At 38.7% G+C, this 25970-nt stretch overlaps 1 protein-coding gene across 1 annotated transcript in view; it reads left to right on the forward strand.

Moving 5' to 3' along the window:
- LOC141496577 (cadherin-related family member 3-like) overlaps positions 1–25970 on the forward strand; it is a 96692-nt gene that overhangs the window by 58054 nt on the left and 12668 nt on the right. The window contains exons 6-11 of the mRNA XM_074199056.1: positions 6231–6338; positions 6847–7043; positions 9431–9608; positions 14941–15103; positions 18439–18541; positions 22926–23024. Of these exons, the coding sequence (XP_074055157.1) occupies positions 6231–6338; positions 6847–7043; positions 9431–9608; positions 14941–15103; positions 18439–18541; positions 22926–23024 (848 nt within the window). The remainder of the gene's footprint in view (positions 1–6230; positions 6339–6846; positions 7044–9430; positions 9609–14940; positions 15104–18438; positions 18542–22925; positions 23025–25970) is intronic.

A 25970-nucleotide genomic window follows, 5' to 3' on the forward strand; every position in this document is an offset into this window, starting at 1 on the left:
CCAATTTCCGTTTTTTTTTTCTTGGAGTCTTGATTCAGGAGCTTGTATTTCCTCATCTTCAGATTGAGTATTTTGATCCTTCTTGGGATCATAGACAATGTATTTCTCAACAGTGTTCCCCTTTTTTCTCTATTTACTAATTTCCCCAGCCTGTGCCTGGTTTTGGGATTCATGAGCTTTTGAGTATTATTGGGACCCCCCACCCCCAACAAGGATCTCAGTGTGTGAAGCTCTGTCTTCTCTCCTGGTCTGTGAATGACCACAAGTGTACCACCTCTGCTGAAGTGGTGGAGTCCTGCTGTTCTATTGGGGGGGGGCCTAGACTATGATCAGGATCTAAATGTGGTCAGAGCCCCAGAGTCCTGTTCCAGGTACAGAGGACAGACCTCAAAAGTCTCTCTGCACTCCCCTAACTTAGGTATGTCGAGCACTCAAGGCTTAGTTGCCTGGGGGTTCCTGCTTACTAGCTCTGCCTTCTTCGGGTTCCTGGATCTGGGCTGCCATGACCTGGGGCTCACTGAGTGCCCTGAGGGCTGGGCTTCACTGGCTTGCTCTGGCAGAGGTATCCCTGCTGATCTTCCAAGTTGTGCCCCATACTCCCCCTGGGTGTAGGTCAGGAAACTGTCCCCACTGCCATGAGCCACAGCTCCTAGGTGGCCTGGGGCTGCCTCCAGGAGGTTGAAGTTCCTTCACTCTGGCAGCCGCCCCCCTAACCCTGTGGAACAGAGCCTTTATGCTGTTTTCCAGGTTACCTTGGGCTGGAGAATTGCCTCATTGGATCCCTCTGTGGGTTCTGTCTCTGGAAAATTTAGTTAAGAGTCCTTAGTTTATGAGTTTAGAGGGAGAGCAACTAAGAGAGGCTCTTCTCCTAGAGCCATCTTGGCTCTGCCCCCCCCCCCCCCACTCAAATTTTTCTGACTTCCAGGTTTGGTGCTTTTGTCCAACTCCTCTGAGAATCATTCATGGGGGAAGGGTTTCCACTTCAATTCTGCTATTTTTATAAACAACTTACAGAATTATACAATATCTGAAAATAGAGGTAGCTAGATGACCTAATGGATAGAATGCTGTGTCTGGAGTCAGAAAGATCTGAGTTCAAATTCTACCTTAAACATTTACGATTTAACCCTGGACTAACTTCAGTTTGCCTCAGCTTCCTCAACTATGAAGTGGAGATAATAATAGTACCCACCTCTCAGGATTGCTATGAGACAAAAATGAGCTATTTATGAAGTAATTAGTACAGTTCCTGATGCAGTTTCCTCTCTCCTTCCTTTCTTCCTCTTTCTTTCTCTCCCTTCCTTCCTTCTATCTGCCCTTCCTTCCTTCCATCCTTCCTTCCTCCTTCCCTTCTTTCTTTCTCTCTTTCTCTCTCTCTCTTTCTTTCTTCCTTCCTCTCTCTTTCTCTCTTTCATTCTCTTTCTCTTTCTCTCTTCCTTTCTCTTTCTTTCTTTCTCTTTCTCTCTTCCTTTCTCTTTCTCCCTTCCTTTCTCTTTCTCTTTCTCTTTCTCCCTTCCTTTCTCTTTCTTTCTTTCTTTCTTTCTTTCTTTCTTTCTTTCTTTCTTTCTTTCTTTCTTTCTTATAGTTGTTTCTTTAAGATTAAAAGTTGCAATAAAACTGCCAGTCTGAATCAGTAGAATGAATTTATCCACTTGACTCTACTTCCACCAATGAAATCACAAGTTCAGGTCAAAAAAAAGGCATTATAATTTAAAAATGCAATGACAAATTTTTAAAATTGACCTTTCATTACACAAATTAGAGACCCTTTTCTTTCCTTAGGAAAGGGTCTAAGAAACTGTTAGTTTATTTCTCTGAATGATTATCCATTTGAAAAACTTGAATTCATAATTTGTTTGCTAATGGTACATAAAAAAATTCCTGGTAAAGATTGCCAGAATATTCATTATTCTTTCCTTCTTTCTTTTACTTTGGGGATTTAATAGATTCTAGGATCACTGAACCTTTAAGTAGGGATTGGGAAATTCAGGTGTGCTTCATTTAGTCTTGTTAATTCATTCCTTCTAGGTAGATAGGCGAAGCAATGGAATCTCTATTGGTTAGCTTCTGGTGAAAATATTGGAAGAGCTCATTAGAACCTTTCTATCCCTTAAATAAAATTCCCAGTATTCACTGAGCTAGATGAACAGTAGATAAAGGATTATAACTGACTCATTCATTAGCTGGTTCATTATATTTTTATAATTAATAATTCTTAGTCTTATTAGATGAAAATAATTTTTAAAATGAATTTTAGGTTCATCAGGATATGACCAGAAATAAAAACAACATGGTGCCATAGGGAGAAGATTGGACTTGAGTCAGGAAGAACTGAGTTCAAATTTCATATCTGATATTATTAGTTGTGTGACCATAGGCAAGTCACTTGATCTATCTAAGGTTCAGCTGTAAGATGGAGATCATAGATTTAGACCTGGAAGGAATCTAGAGGTCATTTAATGAAAACCTTGGCCAGAAACCCCTTTCTCAAATTGGTTTGTTTGTAGGTTTTTTTCCCACTGGGGAAAAGAGCCCACTCTTTCCTCCTTTCTTGCCTATCCTTAATCACTGAATGGTATTGTTTTCCCAGTCAAACTGAGACCTGGGAAAGACCTTAGTTTAAAAAAGGCCACTGCATTCAGGGTCAACTTCAGTCATCCTGATCATATCTTGCCACTAGACCAAGATGGCTCTGGAGGAGAGAGTGAGACTGGTGATTATGCACAGACCTTCCTCACTTAAATCCAATTCACTGCATGGCATGGGATTGCATGCCTGATGTTATGGTCCTCTTCAAGAATGATAGATGGTGGGGTGGCTAGGTGGCCCTGGAGTCAGGAGTACCTGGGTTCAAATCCAATCTCAGACACTTAATAGTTACCTAGTTGTGTGGCCTTGGCAAGCCACTTAACCCCATTTGCCTTGCAAAAAACCTAAAAAAAAATGATTGATGAGGTAGCTAGGTGGTGCAGTGAATAGAGCACTGGCCCTGGAGTCAGGAGGACCTGAGTTCAAATCCAACCATAGACACTTTATATTTACTAGCTGTGTGACTTTGAGCACTTAACCCCATTGCCTTGCCAAAAAAAAAATCAAAGAATGATGTATGAACAACAACCCAATTTACATGAGAGATAACTGAGTCTAAGAGATTAATTGACTTTCATAAGGTAGCTGAACCGCCTTAGAGATCTGAACCTCTGATAATTAACTTATCACCAAGCCTTTATTTAATGCTATATTATTAGGAGCTGTGCTAAATGTAGAAATGCAAAAAGAGTACCCTGCCTTCAGGAAGCTTACATTCTAAAAGAGAATACCTATAGCATCTACCTCATGCTCTTGGGTTGAGTCTCAAACCAGCCAACATGTAAGAAAGCTTTGAGAACTATAAAGGTGATACAAATATTATGTCTTAGTAATGATTTGGGAATATTTTGGGAAAATTTGTAAAATCCTGTAGAATGAAGTCTTTTTCTAGATAACCTTCAGGGAAAAAACTTACTTTGAGTTGAATTATCAGAATACTTTGGATTATGTTAGAGTATAATTAGTTAGATACTAGGCAGCCAGATGAATCAGGGAGCAGAATGTTGGGCCTGGAGTCAGGAGGACCTGACTACCGATCCGACTTCCGACACTTGCTAGTTGTGGACCATGGGCAAGTCACTTCACCTTTGTTTAATTCACTGGAAAAGAAAATGACAAACCATTCTCAGTATCTCTGCCAAGAAATACCCTCTAGATAGTCTGGTCCGCCACGTCATAAAGAGTCATATTCTATTGAACAAAAACATATCTAGATGTTATCCACGAAGGTCAGTACATTTTATCTTTATTTGAATTAAAAAATAATTTCTGGGTTTAATGAACCTCTCTCCCCCCAAATAGAACAAAAAAGAATATTTCCCTATAGAAAGTAGAACAGGACAATATCATTAAATGTGAAAACACAAATCTCATATATATAAAACTGTATTTCTTGCTAAAAGTCTATAATAAACATTACTTGATTTGAATTCAACATGTTACTTTCAATGTTGAGCTGTTATCTGTGTTTCCTTTAGTTCTCTTGTGTGTGTGTATGTGTTTTTAATACTTCAGTGACCCTCTTTCCTTTTTTTGTGACCCTCTCAACCCCTCTCTCTCAAAAAACACCCATAATCATTGTAGCAAATTGCTATAGTCAAGCAAATCCCAACAACTGCCACATCCAAAGCATGTTATTCTGCACCTTGTTTCCATCACCCTTCCATTAGGAGGTAAGTGGTTGAGTGCATTTTGCACCTATAGAATCTGAGGGAAAAATAACCAAGGTTTGCAGTCTTTTGTTTCTTTTCTTTTTTCCTTTGCTTCAAATCATCCAGATTTGCTGTCTAAATCAATACAATTATCCAGATAATTGTTGAGCTTGTCCATTAACTTGGCTCTTGCAGATAGAATCCTGTTTCCTGGGAAACAGCCTAGCCACCAAACCTTGCACCTGGGAGTTGAGGGGGGAGGAGGCCAATACAATCACCAGCCTCAGCTATGCAGAGTTTTCATGTTAATGAGCCAACCTGTAATCTATCTATTAGGAAACATCCAGCTTCCCCATAGCCTGCACGCTCATTCTCCAAATCCATAACCATCTCTGCTGAAATGGAAACCCATTAATCAGTCCTGTCTTTGGGTCTCTCTCTCCCTAATCGTTACACTATTTAGAAGAGTCCCTGAAACAAAATCCTTTGCTCTTGTCAATCAGTTTTTCAATACTGGAGGACTGGGCTTGGAGGACTAACAGATAGAAAATTGATTCTAAAATATTTACTTAGCTTAGTCATAATAGGAAATAGTGTGGACTAGTGAAAAGAAAATTTAGATTTTGTTTTAGATGACCCAGGTTCAAATCCTGGCTCTATGGCTTCCTACCACTCTGGATCTCAGTTTCCTTAAGTGTAATATAACTTCATTGAATAAGAAAGTTGGATTTGGAGTCAAAAGACCTGGTTTTTAATTATGATTCTACCATTTTGTGTGTGTGTGTGTGTGTGATAATTGGTCAAATCACTTTTTGTGGCCTTGGTTTCCTCACCTGCAAGATAAGAGAATTGGGTTAGATGATCTCTAGGGTCCCCCCCCTTTTTTTTTAGGATTTTGCAAGGCAATGGGGTTAAGTGGCTTGCCCAAGGCCACACAGCTAGGTCATTATTAAGTGTCTGAGACCGGATTTGAACTCCGGTACTCCTGACTCCAGGGCCGGTGTTTTATCCACTGTGCCACCTAGCTGCCCCATCTAGGGTCCCTTTTTGACCTAAACTTATGAACCTGTGAAAAGTCGTGACTGAGAAAGAAGGAAATAAGCATTTAGAGAGCGCCTACTGCTGAGCAATGATTATTTCATTTGACCATCACAACTCTGGGAGATAGGTACTATTATTGTTATCATTCCCATTTTATAGCTGAGGAAACTGAGACAAATGTAGATTAAGTGACTTGCACGGCTAGGAAATGTCTGAGGCCATGTTTGAATTCAGTTTGACTCTAGTCTCAGCGCTCTATCCACTGTACTACCCAGCTACTTCTGCCTCATAGGATTCAAAGTGGAAAGGGATCTAAAATAGTAATTTGGTTAAATCTCCCCATGTTACAAGTCAAATTGTAGCTTAAAAATGAAAGAGACTTGGAGGTCATTGAAATGCATCTGTTGAAGGAGAAGGAATAGACAATCCCTCATGAATCTGCCCTTGAATACTCTGGGGTTTGAGAGAATGAGGGGGTTGCAGAGGGGGCTGGCAGAGGTATGCTACCGAGATAGGAGTGTGGATGTGGCAGCCCCTGGGGAGGGATATTCCATAGTTCATTTCAGACCAATATGAAGGCTATTGCATGTTGGCATCCTGGGTCCATATTTCATTCGCTCCTCTCTAGTTAAAGTTCTGGGACGTCCCTATGCTCTACTGATTTGGCAATGTAGCCCATAGCTCAATTCAAATGTAGTATAAGCATGTGTTTAGATGAGATTTTGATGGATTTGACCAATCCAGTCTGTTTGTGAATATGGTCCAAACAGCTGGACCAATCTTGTGTGTGTGGACCTAGCCTAGAGCATCCCTGCATCCCCAAGTGCTCTCTCCCATTGTTTTTGCTTATTTGTTTATTTTTTTTTTTTAGGTTTTTGCAAGGCAAATGGAGTTAAGTGGCTTGCCCAAGGCCACACAGTTAGGTTGTTTATTTGCTTTTTTTTATAGCTTTTCATTGGTTATTAAAGTGACTGACCCTGGAGAACTTTTTATCATGGGAAATATAAAGATCTTCCTCATCAATATAAACAATAAGGCCCCTATTCTCACCTGCAGGTAAGGAAATAAAAGCTGTAATCTTATTGCAACCTTGATAATTAAATATGGAAAGAAGATGAAATTCATTATTAAACTGTTTGCATTCTAAAGATTTTAGTGGTAGTAGTAGGTAGGGAGGAAACAAAGTAAAACAACAAAAATTTTTGATTAAATTTTTTTTCTGCTCAGAAGTGGGGAAAAACACCTAGAATATAAAAATTTCCCCAAAAACATTTTTATCAAAAGCCAAAGATCTTTAAAGAGAGGAATGCTTTTGATATTGTACTGGAAGAATGTCCAATATACTGAATAAATTTCAAGGGCAATGTATCCTTTGATTCATTGGCCAGAGCTTTCAAACTACATCTCTAGCCTTCTCTGTCCCCAAAGAGGATACTCATGTTCACTGTCATTAGGAAAGAGCTTATAAAAGAATTTTAAGTGCCAGGCCTTCACTCTCCAGGAAACAGAAAAGTCATGTACTTTGTCCAATGCTGCTCTCATATTTTTTTTCCCTTTAAATAAGTTTATTTAACATCAAAGAAGCAGTCCTGACTCCTATCCTGGTAAACTCAACCACCCCTACGGAAGGCAATATCACAATTGATGAAGAAATTCCAGTAGGAAAAACTGTGGGTTCCTGCCAAGCTACTGATGAAGACCAGATGGGGCCTCTCACCTTTGAATTGGACCCAGGGAATAGACACTTTGCTATTGACAAAGGTGGGGCAGGAATTGGTCTTGGGTCTTTTAAAGCAGAGAAGTCCACAGGAAAGTATTGGATGGAGAGTCTGAAGACCTGTTTTCAAATGTTGGTTTTTCTTTCTGCCTGTATGATCTTGAGCAGTAACAACTCCTCACTGCCTCAGTTCCTCATGTGTAAAATCCGAGAATTGGACCGGATGGTCTCTAAGGACCCTTTACAAGCTTTGAAATTTAAAGATTGATTCCTGATATTTGGTGCTTGGTAGACTCTTTAGCTGGTACCAAAACCAATAAATGAGTATTTATTAAGGATTTACCATATGCCACACTGTTATAAGAAAAAGTTAAAAACAATCCCTATCCCCAGGGAACTTACAATTTAACGATCCCAATTCTGTCTAAAAAAAATTTAAGACTTTTTGGTTCTAATGAAATTCAACATTCTTTCCTCCAAGCTGGTTTGATTTCTGGAAACTCATAACTGGAATTTCCAGACCCATGCTACCAATATTTAAAATGTGTAGACAGCCTGCAGTGAGTCGAAATAACCAAATCATTCAATTTTTTTGGTACTATAAAACTGATTCAACATCAGAAATGGATAGGATTTCATCAGTGGGAATTCCATAAAAGAGATACATTACTGTCTGTTTTGCCCATACACCCTGAGGATCATGGAATCTTGTCTTCTGACGGGCCATTTCCTCCATTAGAATGTGAACTCCATGAGAAAAATGGATTATTGTAGTTTTTTATTTGAATCTCTAACATTTAACAAGGGGCTTTGTATATGGCTAATGCTTAATAAAGATTTTTATCTTTAATCACTTGGTATCTTCCTTCTAACTTTCCTCTCTCTGTCTTTCCCTCTTCCTCTCTTCCTTTCCTCTTCTCATTCTTCCTTTCCCAACTCCATCCTCCTTTTTCTCTTTTCCTCTGTGGAAAAAAAAATCTGGAAGGTTTTGAACTTTCTTTTTGATGCCTCACAAAAAAAAGACTTAGGATTTAGGATAACTTTTTCCAATAACTTCAACTGTCCAAGGACATTGAAATCAAAATGTGGAACATCTTAGATAGCTTAACCCTATTGGTTCTGGGGGGAGGGTTAGGTGGAGCAGGGGACCTAAAGGAATCCTAAGTAGATTGTTTACTGACTGAATTCACTAGTTAAATGGTCATGTTTCTCCTTTTAGTTGTCCATGGATGAAACAGAGTGATTTGTCTGAAATTATTTCTTAGAAGTATATGAAAACTTAGAGGAAAATACCGATAGTTCTCTACCAAAATATACTTAATGATTCATTCTTTGGTAGCACAATGGATAGGGTGCTGGGTCTGGAGCCCGGAAATCTTATGTTCCTGAGTTTAAATCTGACCTTGGGCATATACTATCGTGTGACCCTGGGAAGATCACTTTAGCCTTGATTGACTCAGTTTCCTCATCTGTAAAATGAGAAGGAAATGGCCAACCATTCCAGAATCTTTTCCAAGAAAATGTCAAATGGGGTCATAAAGAGTTGGGCATGACTAAACACCTTTTCTATTTACTTCTGCTGTGCCAAAAGCTAATAGGAGCAAGCAGTCTCCTTTTGGAGTTCAACAGTTACTCATCAACTTTCTGAAATATTCTGAAGGCTTCAATCCATTTCCATACTACTCATTAATGCTGTTGTAATATGATTCTCTGATCTCCATTACCTGCAGACCAAGTTGACTACATGCCATCCCTCCCCAAAGGTTTTCTATTAATTTTAAGGAATTTGGGAGGCATCTAGTTGCTCACATTGGTACTGGTTGTACTTTTGCAATTTGTACTAGTGCCCTAGTTCAATTAACAGTTAAGTTGGCCTTTTCAAAGAAGTATTTATTTCAAAACTAAAAGAGAAATATGCAAGCATTCCCTCACTCTCACCCCATCACACCTGGGGCATAATTCCCTAACCCTAAATCCTCAACAGTTTTTATGGATGAGAAATAGATAAAAATCATAGTTTAACTCAATATTAGTCTCACTAGTCTAAAGCCAAGGCTTGTATCCTGGGCCCTGGCTTCTAAAGGTTTTCCTGCTGGTTAGGGGCAACATTTAACCTGAAATTCAGATTCCAAGATCTCTTTGACTCCAGCACCAGCACCAGGACATGAGACTCCATAGACATAGAACTGGAAAAGACAAATGAAACAAATCCAAAACTCCAAGGCTCTTTCTCTGGATCACAGTTCTTAAGGGGAGTCCAAACCACATTCAACTCTTCCTCTACTGCATTGAGTGAATGAGATGTTCGAGAGAGAGAGAGACAGAGAGAGAAAGGGAGAGAGAGACAGAGAGAGAGAGAGGGAGAGAGAGCCAGACAGCCAGACAGAAAGTGTCTCTGGTAGTTTCAAAACAAATTGTCTTGCTGTTTCAGAGGGTGGAATTGTGATGATTGCTAACCGGATGGACCTGGAGGAAGCTGACTTTGTGGAGGTTCAGTCATTTACCATTAAGGCATGTGATGAAGACCAACAGTGTGCAGTTATTCCTGTGATTGTGTACATTCATGGGATCAATGATAATCCACCATTCTGTGATAAGTATTTGTACAGGTGAGCTCAAGTGGGAGGGGGAAGAAGAAATATTTAGGAGTCCATAAAGTACCAACTAGATTAGCTGAGTTTCTTGACAATAATATTGCCTGTGAATTCTCTAGTTCTCCAGTTAGTACCATTTAGCCTTGGTATGTCCAGTGCTTGGTTCACTTTCTTTCCATTCTTACTCCTCTCCTTCTAGGGGAACTTCACCATCCTTATTGGCGTTCCCTCAAAAGCTCTAACTTTCCATTTCCTCTCAATTCTCACGACTTATTCTTCTATTTCACTTAAGAGACATACGGAGATGGTCATACTCTTGATTTTGGCGACACTTAAAAGTGATCTACTTCCATCTGCAAGAATTCTGAATTTCCTTTATTTGATCATTATATTTGATCCCTCCGTTTTTTTCCTCCTAAACCTACTTGAGCACTAATCCCTCCATTTTTTCCTGTTTTCTCAGATCATCACCCTTGTTTGGTTAGACTCTACTCTTTTCTCTATATTGATATCTTATTGATTCAGTTCCACGTTATACTATTCTCTACTCTCATAACCTTCTTTTCTCTGGTTCTGTGGTAGATAATACCTTGCCAAACTCTTTTGCCTCCTCTGCTCCTAATCATGTGCTATTTGAAATGAGTAACACTCATTGATTTGTATAACAGATGCTTTGTTTCTTCTCACAAAGACTTGTTAATACAATTATTTATCAGATGACTGAGGGGAAAATTCAAACATAATGCAGATTTGGGGTCTCTAAGTTGAATGAGGTGGGTGAAAATTTGAGGTTTCTAGCCCAGAGACTTTCTACTACCTTGAACTATTCTCTTCATAAATGAGGGGGTTGAAATAGATGAATTCTGAGGTCCCCTCTATCTCTAAATCTATGATTTTGTTTTGTATTTGTCTTCTTTAAGAAAAGTTTTTTCCCTGGGTGTTTTTTGATCACAAATCAGCAGAATAATAAGCTTCTTAAAATCAGGGATAGTTTTATTCTTACTTTCATCCCACCAGCATCTAGCACACAACACCTTGTATATAGTAGGTTCTTAATAAATGCTTGCTAAGTTATTAAATTGAGTTAATAATCTCTGAACTACTCTAAGGGAAAAGATTGACTCTATAAGGCTACATTACAGTAATTTTGTATATACTAAAATATTCAAATGGAGCTGTGATATTGATGTGAATTTTCCCTCCAATGATTTAAATGAAGTCATAAATTTAATCAGTAATTAATTAAATGCTAAAAAATTGGTAAATCATAGCTCATTCATATCTTCCCATTCTATGGTACTCATCCATGGACTTCCATAAATTTGCCATACTGTGTAGCCACCATGCTGGACATTCTCCTTTCTCTTTTCTGACATTACCAGGATCCTATTAGAATATTTAAGATTTACCCTTATCATCAGACCAGATCATTTCTTTTTCATACCTTTCTCTGATAATAGCTTTCATTTCAGGTTTTTGTAGTTCCTCATTGGACCTATATTGTAGCTTATCACTCAGTGTTTATTATAAAGCATTAGATAGACAAAGAAGGAAAAAAAATACATACTCCTTTCCTACAAGAACCTTATAGTCTAAATTAGAGGCAATGCAGTCTTATTGTATAATTATGGTCATAGGCTTATTTCTTCTGAAATTGTCTTCTTTTTTCGTTTATTTATTTATTTGGTCTCAGTAGGATGTAAATACCTAGAGGGTAGGAACTGTTTCATTCATTGTCAACCACCATGGGCTTTTTTTTTAAACTTTAAGAAACAACATTTATTTTTCTTTTACATAAGTCTATACTTCACGTCACCTTCAGAGAAAGATGCTACCATGGCATTATTATTTTACGATTACTGAACAAGCATTGACATTCTATTCTTATTAACGAAGTAAGACAATTTGCTGGTTAACATTTAAATACATGCAAACGCCAGTTCCAATATCTCAAGAACATTTTTTTGGTCATAAGCAAGGAATTACATCAAAATATGACAAAATTTGCAGATCTATTATAAGCAAATAATATTTAACTCTGCATAGTTTGTACAAAATGCAATGTAATAAAGAATATCAACAATATCATCAACTATTTGTTAATTGACCCAAAAAGCCCAACATTCGCTTGAAGTGGGACATTTTAGGCTCCATTGATGTCATTTATTTTTTATTTTTATTTATTTTTTGATCAGTCTAATATTTATTCTCATTTTGTACAAATAATGTTTTTTTTACATTAATAAAATATTCTTGTTTAAGAGTAAATGAAATACCCCTCCCCCCATAAATATAGACTTGCTTGAGCAATAAAGTAAAGAGGAGAGAAAAAAATTATAATTAAAAAAATAATAGTAATAATTGTAGGTATGGCCAGGTGGCTCAATGTATAGAGCACCAACCCTGGAGCCACAAGCACCCGAGCCCACATCTGGCCCGTAAACCCAACAATCACCCAGTCGTGTGACATGCAAGCCACCCGATTCCCACTGCCCTGCAAAAACCAAAAAGAGAAAGAAAAAAAAGACCCAAAATAAAATAAAATAATCATAATAGTAGGGGTGGCTGGGTGGCAGACAGAGCATTGGCCCTTGAGCCAGGGGTACCCGGGTCCAAATCCGGCCTCAGACAACCAACGATCACCTGGCTATGCGGCCCCAGGCAGGCCACCCAGCCTCATTTGTCCTGCACCCTCCCCAAAATAATAATAATAAAAAATGTGCTTCAGTCTGTGTTCCAACACCAACAATTTGTCACGGGTGGATCACATTCTTTATGGTAAGTACATGGCAAAAGTTACTTCCATATTTTTCCAGCATTGCTGATTGCAACTCCCTCCTTTCGTATTTCTCCACTACCATGTACTATATTTTCTCTCTCCTTTCACTCTGACTCTGCTGTAGGGTCACTGAGTGGCACAGCAGACAGATCCCTGGTCCTGGGGCCAAGAGGCCCTGAGCCCCACCCCCCTATCACCCCTTAGGCCCAGCATCCACCTGGTCCTATGGTGCCAGACAGGCCATCCATCCCAGTCCCTTGCAAGAAGTAAAAAGGAAAATGTGTTATATCTGACCACTCTCCCGCCGTGGTCCATCCTCTCCTCTATCACTCACATCACCCCCCCTTCACCCTGTCCCCTGCTTCTTACTCCAGATGCTTATACCCCATTGAGTATATATGCTGTTTCCTCTCCTAGCCACCTTTGATGACAGCAAAGCTTCCCTCATTCTCCCCTGCCTCCCCCTCTTCCATATCATTGCAATAGCTCATTGTAATAAAGAAAAATCTTATTATATGAAATATCTTGGCCTATTCCCCCTCTCCTTTTTCTTTCTCCCATTACATTTCCCTTTTTTTCTATTGACTCCATTTTTATACCATATTTTATCTTTGAATTCAGTTTTCTCCTGTGTTTCAACTATAAAAGCTCCCTCTACCTGCTCTATTAACTGAGAAGGTTCATATAAGTATTATCAGTGTCATTTTTCTATGCAGGAATACATGCACTTCATCCTCATTAAGTCCCTCATATTTTCCTCTTCTCCTCCACTATGCTTCACCTGAGTCCTGTATCTGAAGATCAAACCTTCTGTTCAGCTCTGGCCATTCCAAAAGGAACATTTGAAATTCCCCTGGTTCATTGAAAGTCCATCTTTTTCCCTTGAAGAGGACATTCAGCCTTGCTGGGTAGTTCATTCTTGGCTGCATTCTAAGCTCTTTTGCCTTCCAGTATATTATATTCCAAGCCCTACGAGCTTCCAATGTAGCTGCTGCTAAGTCCTGTGTGATCCTGACTGCAGCTACACGATATTTGAACTGTGTCCTTCTGGCTGCTTGTAATATTTTCTCTTTGACTTGGGAGTTCTGGAACTTGGCTATAATATTCCTAGGGGTTGGTTTTTGGGATCTCTTTCTCGGGGGGATCGGTGGATTCTCTCCATTTCTATTTTGCCCTTTGCCTCTAGAATATCAGGGAAATTTTCCTGTAGTAATTCTTTGAAAATGATGTCAAGGCTCTTTTCCTGATCATGATTTTCAGGTATTCTAATAATTTTCAAATTATCTTTCCTAAGTCTGTTTTCCATATCAGTTGTTTTCTCAATGAAATATTTCACATTTTCTTCTAATTTTTTCATTTTTTTTTTTGTTTTGAAGTATTGATTCCTGATTTCTGGTAAATTCATCAATCTCCCTGAATTCTATTCTTTGAAGGATTTGTTTTCCTCAGAGAGTTTTCTTATCTCTTTTTCCATCTGGCCAATTTTGCTTTTTAAAGCATTCTTCTCCTCAATAACTTTTTGAACTGTTTTATCCATTTGACCTAAGCTGGTTTTTAGCATGCTATTTTCTTCAGCATTTTTTGGATTTCCTTGACTAAGCTGCTGACTTCATTTTCATGTTTTTCCTGCATCTCTCTCCTTTCTTTTCCCAGTTTTTCTTCCAACTCCCTTATTTGATTTTCAAAGTCTTTTTTGAGCTCTGTCATAGCCTGAGCCCAATTTCTGTTTTTCTTGGAGTCTTTAGATGCAGGAGCTTATCTTCAGACTGAGTATTTTGATCCTTCTTGGGCTCATTTGCAAAATATTTCTCAATGGTGTTCCTCTTATTTCTCTGCTTGTTCATTTTCCCAGCCTGGGCCTGGTTTTGGGGTGCTTCCTGAGCTTTTGGGGCACTCCCACAAGGGTCTCAGTGTGTGAGGCTCTGTCCTCCCTTCCTGGTCTGTGACCCCCTCTGCCACGGGGCTGAGGTGGGGGGGCCCTGTTGTTCTATGGGGGGGCCTAGACTGCGATCAGGATCTGAATGTGGTCAGAGCCCCAGAGTCCTGTTCCAGGGGCAGAGGACAGAGCTCTGCAGTGTCTCTTCACTACCCTCCCTCAGCTCAATGGGCTCATGCCCTGGGGGCTCCTGCTTATGGCTCCACCTGCTTCTGTTCCTGGATCTGGGCTTAGTTGCTGTGTGCCCTGAGGGCTGGGCTCCACGTGCTCACTCTTGCAGAGGTCCCCCGATGTTCCCCCACTTTGTGCTCGGTGCTTCCCAGGGTGTAGCTCAGGAGACTCTCCTGCTGCTGAGAGCCTCGGCTCCCAGCGCTCTGGGGCTGCCTCTGGGAGGCTGAAGTTCTTTGGCTCAGGCGGGCCACCCCTCCGGCGGGCCACCCCTCCAACCCTGGGGAGCAGAGCCTTTCTGCTCTTTTCCAGGGTACCTTGAGTCCACCATGGGCTTCTTTATTGTCCCATGGGTAATAGTAATTTTTAGTTCTTAGGAGAGTGTTAGATTAATGAATACTTCTGAAAATTTCTGCAGTTTTAAAGAATGTTAATTCTGAAGTCACATCTTTCCATTTATAAAGGTATAGAGGCATTGAAGTGATTGCAAATAAAACAGTTGTTGCTAAACTGGTGTGTCATGACCTTGACAAGTCTCCCGATATGCTTCGGTATACTCCTAATAGTGGACCACTTGGTGAGGGAGAGTTATTTGAACAAGTATCAGACTTTCATAATGTCATACGGGTGAGTATCAGTTACCAGAGAAGCTAATGTGGTATAGGGTAAAAACAGTCCAATTGGACCTCAGGAAACTTGAGTTTGAATCTTGACTTGGTCATTTATATAACCTAAATGACTTTGGGGTGTTTGGGGTGTTCAGGGAAGACTAGCACCTAAAATGTGATGGCTTGCTGAGACCTTTTCAGGGCTGCTCACCCACTTTTGGTGTCCATCTGTCACCCAATTTTCACTTGTGACTCCAAGAAATCATACAATGTGCAGCAGACATACCCCAGTAAACTGTCTTGGCAGATGAGCTAGACCAGGTTAAAAGTAGCTGATAGATTACAAGCATCATTCCACCACAAATTTTGGAATTTGGAGAAAAGCCAAATTATTATTATATATTATATATACTTGGTATTATATATTTGGTGAGTTAGGGGGATGAATACTTTTAGTCATGTGAAGACTTCTCCTGATGGCATGAACAGATAAAAACAATTTCTTCCAACAACCATGAAAGAGGCAAAAGAAGGCAATGGGGAATGCTTAGAACTTGGACATCCAAGGTCATCCACTGCATCCTGGGTCATTGTCAGTCATTCTGACTTTTGTTTTGCTACTGAACTTTGATGACTATAAAAGAAAAGTGAGGTAGATGACTGTGCATCTTTGCTTCATTTAAATCCTACTCAAGTATGAGTCAAGATATTACCCCTAGTGATGTCATTGGTCCTCTTGAAAATGAAGGACAAATAATGACCTTGGATAACTCACCTAACTTCTCTGGACCTTAGATTCCTCACTTGCAAAATGAGGTGGGTGCACAGTTCATACCAAGGTTCTCTTCTAGGTCTAAATCTATGAGGTGAATATGTCATTCACATTTCATCTGATTCCTGTCCTTTGTCAGTGGGCATAGAAAGGAAAGAAGTGATTTGGAAGACAAAAGTCCTAGCTCCTTAAATGCCTGGAAAGTTAATTAATCAATTTGTCTCTATGTCTGTCTTAATTTTCTTCTTTGTAAAATGATAACAATAGATTCTTCCCCCTAATTAATTCAGGGTAAAGGAACTGGAGACCATGAAATACTTTGATTTCCTGAGGGATAAGCTCTGTATAATAGACATGGAGGCTAGTTTCCTGGTCCTTGGAAATTCCAACTTGTTCACCTCCTTCCAAGCCTTACACGGAAATTTCTGGCCTTTCTGTTGTCAGAGGATCCACACTGAGGGTAGTGAGAATGTTTAATTGTACTTTAACTAGTTGAGGCTCTTTCCCCGAAGACATTCCATCACTCTGCCACCCAGCTGCTGCTAACTTTCCTTTTTGTTCTAAGTCCTAATTCTTGATTGCTTGGAGTAACTTTTCCCTACTCCCAAATATTGAAGAGTCAGTTCCATTTTTATTCATTATGACTGAGGAGAGCCAATGATCAGCTCTCTCTCTCTCTCTCTCTCTCTCTCTCTCTCTCTCTCTCTCTCTCTCTCTCTCACTGGGGTCAACCCTTCCTTAATAGAGTTTGACAGCCAGGAGTTGAGCTTTTAACAACTTCTTGCATTTTAGAAAATTACAGCCCATGTTGAGGGCAGTGAAATGAGGATTGAACTATAGGCTTGTAGAGTGGGTTTGGATAGGGTCTCAGAAGCCTCTCCAACCTTTTTACTTTAAGGATCAGGAAACTGAGGCCTATGAAAGTTCAATGACTTGCCCATGGTCATACAAGTATGAACATCAAAGGTGGGATTTGAACCCACATTTTCTGACTCTGATTTGTACATTACAGAGATGAGGCAAGGGAACCTAGAAGATCTGTGTTCCCCAAAGCTCTAGTCTGTGACCTTAAACAAACCACCTCCTATTTCTAAGCTATACTTTTCTATCTGAAAAATGATGTGCATAATTGAGGTCCCTCTTTAAGTTCCCACTTTCCATGATGCTGACATCTTTTTTAAATAAAACTTTACCAAATTGTATAATTTCTTGAATAGTCAAGTTTTTTCCAAACCAAATTACATAAGGTTCAGAGTTTTAACACTGATGTTGAATCTGTGTGCATGTAATAGAAAATGTTTAGCAAATCCTTCAGCAATATCCAGACATCCAGATGTTTTCTGTCAAATAAACATAGTCTGGGTTACCTTTACCGGGACAGGTACTAACATTGCTGGTATAAATACAACAGCAATGTTGGGTTATTTTTGTAGTATGTAACTCAAGGTAGGATGAAGCTATGTCAAAAAATCATTTGGTACTTCCATCGAAAGTCTGAGTCAAGATAGCATCACCTTACATCAAATTCTTTACGTTAGTGGATCTTTTTATAGTAGGTATCTGGTATATTCATGAGATTTCTTGGGAGGGTAGATGGTTCTGCCTCATTGGATTTCTTCAAAAAAGGATGAATCATCACTTGTTAGGCATATTGTAGTGGAATTCTTTTTTTTTTATCTTTTCATGTTTAGATGGGACTAGTTAAATACCTGAAGTTTCTATGATTCATAGGGTCACAATCTGTGTTTTATAGAATTCAATTCAATTCAAAACAATCTAATACTTCCTGTTTTTTTTTTTTTAGATTTTTCAAGGCAATGGGGTTAAGTGGCTTGCCCAAGGCCACACGGCTAGGTAATTATTAAGTGTCTGAGGTTGGATTTGAACCCAGGTACTCCTGACTCCAAGGCTGGTGCTCTATTCACTGTTCCACTTAGCCGCCTCAATACTTCCTGATTTAATTCAGTTCATCCATTAAGCCCTTGAGAGCAAATCACTATGTAAGGAGAGAAATCTTGGTCTAGAGACTTATATAGTGCTTTAAGGTTTGCAAAGTGGTTTATAAAATTATAATCTCCTTTGGTCTTCACTGTGAATTCTTGAGTGGCTATTTTTAACCTCATTTTATAGAACACTGATCCTGGATCATGAAAACATCTCTGTCAGTTATTAGCAGTGTGACCAAGAGCAAATTGTTTAACCTTTTTTAGCCTTATTTTTCTCATAAAAAAGGATTCATAACTTTTTCTTTTGTACAGACTCCTTCCCTGGATTGTCTACTAGGTAGAGTATTTTTTAAACTTTAAGCTGTTATGTAGATATGTTATTGAATACCAGTCACACAAAAATGAAAATTGACATATCTCCTGCCCTGATGGAATATGTAATTTATATAAGGGGACAGGTCAGACCTTATTAGGTCATTGTGCTTATAAGGTTTTTTCTTTTGAAATTATTTTACTTTTGGTTTATTGATTTATTTTATCCCAATATAATATAAAAGCTTGAAGGACCAAGGCTAATTTTATTTTTTGTATTTGTGGGGCCTGACAAATTCCTATTATTATGACATATTCTCTAAGGTGAACAAAGACTTGGATTATGAAAAGCCAGAGACTTCTGCAGTGGGTCATGTCTACGAGATGATGGTGTCTGTCTTTGATGATGCCAGCCCCTCTCATACAGGTAAGCTCATCCAAAAGTTATCAAGGGATTTCTTGGTGTTCTCTTGTTCAAATGAGGTTTAAAAGCCTTGGGAACAAATGAACTTTTCTCATAATTATCTTGAAATGTCAAAGGTTCCTTCCATTAGGAATAACCACAGTAGAGGAAACTGGGAGAAAAAAATAGTAGGAAGACTATATTTGGGGAGGTCTTCATTAAATTAGGGGACCAACTATGGACCTTTTAAACTTCCATCAGAGGACAGAACAAAGCTATGTATTGGTTGTATGCTCTCTGGAGCTAGCATTAACTGTGAAATATAGGTTCTATGTTTTTTGCTATCATGCATGCCTGAACTTCTGCCCAGTGTTGCCAAAGATTTACTATTTGAAAACATCTATTTGCTTGGTATCATGTGAACCTAGCTTCTATCTGAGTGATTTTTAAATATGTCAATGCTTTGGCATCAGAAAATGCAGTCATAGTTTGAGAAAAACAGCAAACCTACCCTCAAAGACAGAATATGAATCTGCAGTATGTCTCTCACTGGAACATGAGGGTGAAACTAATAAGATGAAATTTAATTGTGGAAAAAAAAAAGCAAAATCTTACTTCTGTGTTAAAAAAAAAAAAAACAATTCCTTGAATATAAGTTGAGGAAGTATGGCTAAGTGGCATTCTTTGAAAAAAGATCTGCAGGTATTAGAGGATGACAAGTTCTAAAATCCTCAGTATGAGTCAACAGTGTTATGTGGTAGTCTCAAAATAATTAACACAAGTTTAGATTGCATCAAGGGTGGAATAATGTCCAGGACTGGGGAGATGATAGTCATACTGTATCTTGTCCTGGGCAGGACACTCTGGAGTATTCTCTTCAATTCTGAGAGCCACATTTTATGAATGATATTGAGAAACCATATGTATTTGCAGAGAATGTTCAGAGAAAGGCCATCAGGGTAGTGAAGAATCTTACCTTCATGATGAATATCAGTTGAAGGAATTAGGGATATCTGGCCTGGAGAAGAAAAGACTGAAGGAGGATGTCTTCAAATATATGAAGGACAAGGGCTGCTAGGTGGTGCAGTGGATAAAGCACTGGCCCTGGAGTCAGGAGTACCTGGGTTCAAATCTGGTCTCAGACACTTAATAATTACCTAGCTGTGTGGCCTTGGGCAAGTCACTTAATCCCATTTGCCTTGCAAAAACCTAAAAAAGAAAAACCAAATATATGAAGGACAGTCAGGTGGAGGAGGGATCAGTCTGGTTCTACTGAACCCCTGAGGGTAGAACTAGGAATGTTGAGGTGATCAAGAGACAGATTAGGCCTGATATCAAGAATCACTTTTTAACAATTACATTTCCCCCCAAAGATATGAGTGGCAGTGGGGTCACCCTCACTGGAGGTCTTCAATTAAAGACTGGTTTGACTACTTGGTGATATGGATAGAGTGGAGGTCATTTTCAAGGTCCTTTCCAGCTCTAACTGTATTGTCCTTTATGTGGTAGAAAACAGCCTTGTTTATGAAGAAGTAGGCCTGGGTGATCTTTGAGATCCTACCCAGCTCAGAGAATCTGCAATTCTTGTATCCTCCCACACCCCTGCAAGTGAAGAGTCACCTTCCTTCCACTTCTTCATGTTCCTAATGCCTATGGCTTCCTCAGTTTGGGGCTCATCTCCGGCTCCTCAGAAAGCATTTGAGTTCACTATTCTAATTGTAGAGCTGATAGCATTTAATATAAAATGCCCATTTCCAGTATGACCTTTCAGGAAGGTACTTTTGGGCTGGGGCTTCTCATCCTTATACCATTATCCACTTTCCTGATCCAGTCACCTTAATGCCCATCCTACCTCACCCCTCCACTCCCATCCAACTTAAAGAAACCTTGCCAATTGTACATAACCCATATCTTCCCTGGTCTACAAGCTAATTCATTCCCAGCAGCTGTTTATGGTGGAGGCTTGTAACACAGCACATGTGGTTTATTCTATTTTTATGGAGATGCTAATTAGCCTGGGTTTGTTCTTTATGGATGATATAAAACCCATGTTAAGGCATAGTCATTAGCAACACCTGCTCTTGGATCACATGAATGCAGTCACTAAAGGAAATATTGAGGTTCTGACATAAGTCATTTTTCTTCTGGATGGATGTGGAATGTCATCGTGGCTGTGGTGGATGAGTCCTTGGATGCTCTAAGCCTGGTTGAAATTTATACAGTGCTTTGATAGTTGCAAAAGGCCTTCTCCTCATCTGTTCATTGGAGCCCTGTTGGTGACAACGTGACTTTATGATTATGATGCAAGTCTGAGGCAGGGATGTATTTCTTGGAACACTGGGCAAACAGTCCGGGCAAGTATTTGAACCCCTCGATGGAATCTAGTTTTAAATGCACAAAATAAAATACGAAGGAGACAAAATATGGTGGTGAAAGTTATAACTAAAATATTAACAAAACAAACAAATCTATGAAACCTAAGTGAAGAACCCTTAGTATAAGGTGAGTATTGAAGGGGATCATTCTCTTCACATTTCAGTTAAGGAAATGGAGAATCAGAGAGAATTAAGTGACTTACTCATGGTCACCCTGCTACTGAGTGTCAGAGTTAGGATTTGAACTCATGATTCCAAGTTTTTTTAACTACTCCTTCCCCTTACACCATGTTACCTATTGATTAGTACCCATCTTTGCCTTCTGCTAATCATTCTTTTTTAATTTAATGATCAATTCACGAACTTTGAGTAACTTTTCATGTTTGCTTCTCATTATAAACAATTATAAAACACTCACTTTGGACAAGATACCATGCCAAGTGTTGAAGATACAGAGAAAGGGTAAAACTCCCTCAGGGAGCTCCCATTCAAAGTGGGGGAGATAACATTCAAAGAACTCTGTACATTCAAGAGACTTAAAGGATAAATGATGTCTAATTGCAGACTAAATAGAGCACTTCTCTAATCTGAATGCTTTCCCCCAATTTGCAGGTTTGAAAATATGAATGTCTCAAATGACTTTTGATCAGTTGGTCTCTGGCAGGGATGAATATGAATATCTGTGCGTGGGAAGCATTTGAAATTAGCTGAGAATCAATCAGGTCACTGGAGAGAGGGAAATTTGGACTCTTCAAGTCTGCTAGAAGGGGGCAAATTCCAACTCTGTCAAGTCCTGCCATGAAGAACTTTGGATAAATCAATAAATTTCCCTGGGTTTTAGTATTCTTATTTCTAAAATAGGAATATTGAATTAAATGGTCTCTAAGACCCTTCCAGTTACATATGTATGATCTGATGATATAAATCAGAGCCTGGGGTGGTGGGTAAGCACATAAACTAGTTTCTGCCCTAGACAAAGCTGATGACTAGGTCTGCCTCCACCCCTCTATTCTTTGTCTCCCTGGGTAAGTCACTTTATCTTTTAGAATCTCTTGGACAATTCTGGAAGACTATAAGATATTGAGAAGTTGTTGATCTGCATTGGGAGAAGGAGTTTCCATGCTGTGTGTTCCATTATACTGGTTTAAGCAATATAAACAAAATAGCATTTATTGTGTATAAAGTTAACCCTGCCTTCATGTTGCCCTATATGGGGACCAAAACAATAGAGTGTTTTGGATAGGTCTGCTATCTTTTTTTTTTTTTAGATTTTTCAAGGCAGTGGGGTTAAGTAGCTTGCCCAAGGCCACACAGCTAGGTCATTATCAAGTGTCTGAGGCTGGATTTGAACTCAGGTACTCCTGACTCCAAGGCCGGTGCTCTATCTACTGGGCCACCTAGCTGCCCCTTAGGTCTACTATCTTGAGAATGGTTTCACTTCTATTTTTGTACCTCTTGCTCCTAAGGAATTAACAGGTCTAGTTAAAAAAAAATTGATTGTAGAGAAAAGAAGAGTAGAGGAGGCCAAGAGGATTCTGAGTACTGGAAGGATTGTGAATGAGAAAAAAAGAGACAAAGAATAGAGGAGCAGAGGCAGACCTAGTCAGTGTCAAGGCTTTGTCTATTTAACAAAATGAAAACATAATAGAATGTAGGTAATATTAGCATGTGGTTTTCTAAGTCAATAGGTGCAAGAATAATTATAAATAGTTTAGTGTCTCCTGTTTCTATTTGATCCTGGCCTCGACTACTAAGATGTTGAATGACTTGTAGAGGCCGACTCCTAGTCGGGCAAAGATAAGACCTGAACCCCAGGATATCTGGTCTGGGGGTCAGCTCCACAACACTGCCTCACAAATTACAGAGGAGAGCCAAAGGTTCCCTGGCAATGGATGGGGTTTGTGATTGTCAAATAGGATCAGTTAAGGAGAAAAGAGTTTTGACCTTTTCTTTTTTAATTCAATGATATCTAGACCTTATGATTAACTAATCCAAAGTCTAAACCCCTTGCTTGTTTTTTATTTTTTTCACAGTAACTGTTACAATCATTGTGGAAGTTGTTCCTTCAAATGAATTTAGTCCAGTTTTTAGGCCTTCAAGTTACTCGTTCACTGTTCCAGAAACATCAGGAGGTAAGCTAAGGAGTAATAATAGAAAGATCTTCTATAGCCTTCCCTGATACTTTTGTCTATTAGGACTGTCTCCTTTCAATTTCTCTGAACTCTTTGTTTGACACCCTTCTTTGTTCCTATGTTCTGAATTAAACTTGTCTGTTTATATATTATCTGATAAATAGAATGTAAATTCCTTAAGGATAGAAACGGTACTTTTTTTTGTATCCCCAGAACTTAGCAAAGTGTCTGGTAAACACCAGGTGCTTAATATTTGTATTTGGATGGAATTCTTTTAATAGAGTATTTTACATTTTATAAAATATTTTCATATTCATTCTTATTGACTTCAATTCAATAAGCATTTATGAAGCGCCTATTGCATACCAGGAACTGTGTATTGGGGATACAGAAAAAGCCAAAAACCAGAACCTGTCCTCAAGGAACTTATAATCAATAGATCCTTATAGCAATAGTGCCCCACATGTAGTAGGTGCTTGATAAATGCTTGTTCACCTGACTTTTATTTTTTTCATTTTTAATATATTTTATTTTTTCTCCAACTACATGTTAAAATGGGCTTTAACATTTTTTAAAAAGTTTTGAGTTCCAAATTCTATTCCTTCCTCACCTCCCTTCTCCCTGAGACAGTAAGCCATCAGATATAGGTTATATATAAGCAATTTTGGGAAATATCTCCATGTTAGTTATTTTGTACAAGAAGAATCATATACAAGATAAAAGAATGAAAGAAATAAAGTGAAGCAAAGCATGATTCAGTCTATATTTTAAGCAGCATTAGTTCTTTTTGGAGAGTTGGATAGTATGCTTTACTATTAGTCATTTGGGATTGTCTTGGATCATTTTATTATTGAGAATAACTTAGTCATTTATAGTTCATCATATAATACTATGTTTCAGCATTCTTCTGGTTCTGTTCACCTCATTATGCATCAGTTCATTAAATCTTTCCAGGTTTTTCTGAGACTATACTGCTTGTCATTTCTTATGGCACAACAATATTCTATCACAATCATAGTCATTCTCCAATTGAGGGGTATCCTTAGCCACTACAAAAAAGCTGCTCTAAATAGTTTTTTAAACAAATAGATTCTTGTCCCTCCTCCCCCAATATTTTTTACATCTTTGGGATATCAACAGTTCCTCTGAGTTTTGGGATGAATGAATTCTAAACTTAGAATCTAAATTTACCTTCCCTGTGCAGTTTTGGACTATTTCTAGTAATCTTTCTGAATCTATCATACATCTGCAAAATAGGCAAAAATCCATTTTTATTCAATTCAATTATTAAACAATGATTTGATTATTTGTTATTAAGCTAGTAGTGTAGTGCATAGAGAACCAATCTCAACATCAGTGAAATTTGAGTTCAAATGTCATCTATGACACATCTTACCTATATGAACCTTACTTTTCTCTAGATTACTCTCTAAGTAAAACTGAATTGAGCCAATCTGCATAGATAGAGAGTTTCCTCTTCAATGGACATCATAGCTCCAGTCCAAAATAATCGGTGGTGGTTGTTTCATTTTTTCTCTCAAGTCTAATTCTTTGTGATCTCATTTGAGGTACGCTTGACAAAGAAACTAGAATGATTTGCCATTTTCTTCTCCAGCTCATTTTATGTATGAGAAAATTGAGACAATCTGGATTAAGGGACTTGCCCAAGGCCACAAAGTTTGTAAGTGTCTGTGCTCAGAAAGATGATTTTTTTTTTGACTGCAGACCCAGGACTCTAGCCACTATATCATCTAGCTGTACTCCTCCCTACTAGTGCAGAATACTCAATCAAGGACTATATTAGTATGGTATAATAAAAAAGAGTCTTGGATTTAGAATCAGAAGATGGGAGTCTAAATTCTGTCTCTGTTGCTTATTGCCTCTGCAACCTTGCTCAAGTCAAACAACGCACCAAACAATCTCAGATTGTTGTATTTTTATAGTTGTCATATTATACTTTTAAAAAAACTTCACTTTTTCTTCTGTTGGCTTCCTCCCTCCCTCCTTCCTTCCTTCCTTCCTTCCTTCCTTCCTTCCTTCCTTCCTTCCTTCCTTCCTTCCTTTCTTTCTTTCTTTCTTTCTTCCTTCCTTCCTTCCTTCCCTCATTCATTCCCTCTTTCTGTCTCCCTTCCTCACTCCCTCCCTCCTTCCCTTCCTTCCTCCCTTTCTCCCTTCCTCCCTCCTTCCTCCTTTCCTCCCTTTCTCCCTTCCTCCCTCCTTCCTCCTTTCCTCCCTCCCTCCCTAGCTCCCTCCCTTCCTTCTTTCCTTCCTCCCTTCCTTCCTTCCTTCCTTCCTTCCTTCCTTCCTTCCTTCCTTCCTTCCTTCCTTCCTTCCTTCCTTCCTTCCTTCCTTCCTTCCTTTTATTGTGAATGTGTTTGACTCTGGCAGACTTCTAATTTATGGCTTCTAGGCTGTGCAGCTGAGAACCAAATCATCAGAATAATTGGAATTGTTTCCAAAGAGTTCATAGACTCTGAAGGAGATTCATGGATGTGTTTTTATGAGTTTTTTTTTTATTTTGCAATCATTGATCCTCACAATATTCTTATAACAAAGTGAGTAAGGACTAGTGACCAAGATTCAGATGGCTCAGATTCTAACCTTCCCTCTCCATCAGTGGTTCTTGTTTTTGGGTCATGGACAATCCTTTGGTAGTCTGGTGAAATCTAAGGACCCATTTACAGAATCATATTTTAAAAATTTATTTAAAATAAAAAATATATAATATAAAAAATCAAATATATTGAAATATAGTTATCAGAATATTAAAAAAAAACAAGCTAAGAACCCTTGGTTACACTCCCATCTTACTGTGTGGCTTTGAACAAGTGACAATTTTTATCTTCACTCACTTTTTCCTTTCTTTGTTTACTTCTTAATTCTTAACTATGTTTCATAAAGTCCATTAGGCACATAACATTACAAAAGTGTGACATTGCTATAAAT

Source organism: Macrotis lagotis, chromosome 8, assembly GCF_037893015.1.
Source record: "Macrotis lagotis isolate mMagLag1 chromosome 8, bilby.v1.9.chrom.fasta, whole genome shotgun sequence".
Classification (NCBI taxonomy): Eukaryota; Metazoa; Chordata; class Mammalia; order Peramelemorphia; family Peramelidae; genus Macrotis; species Macrotis lagotis.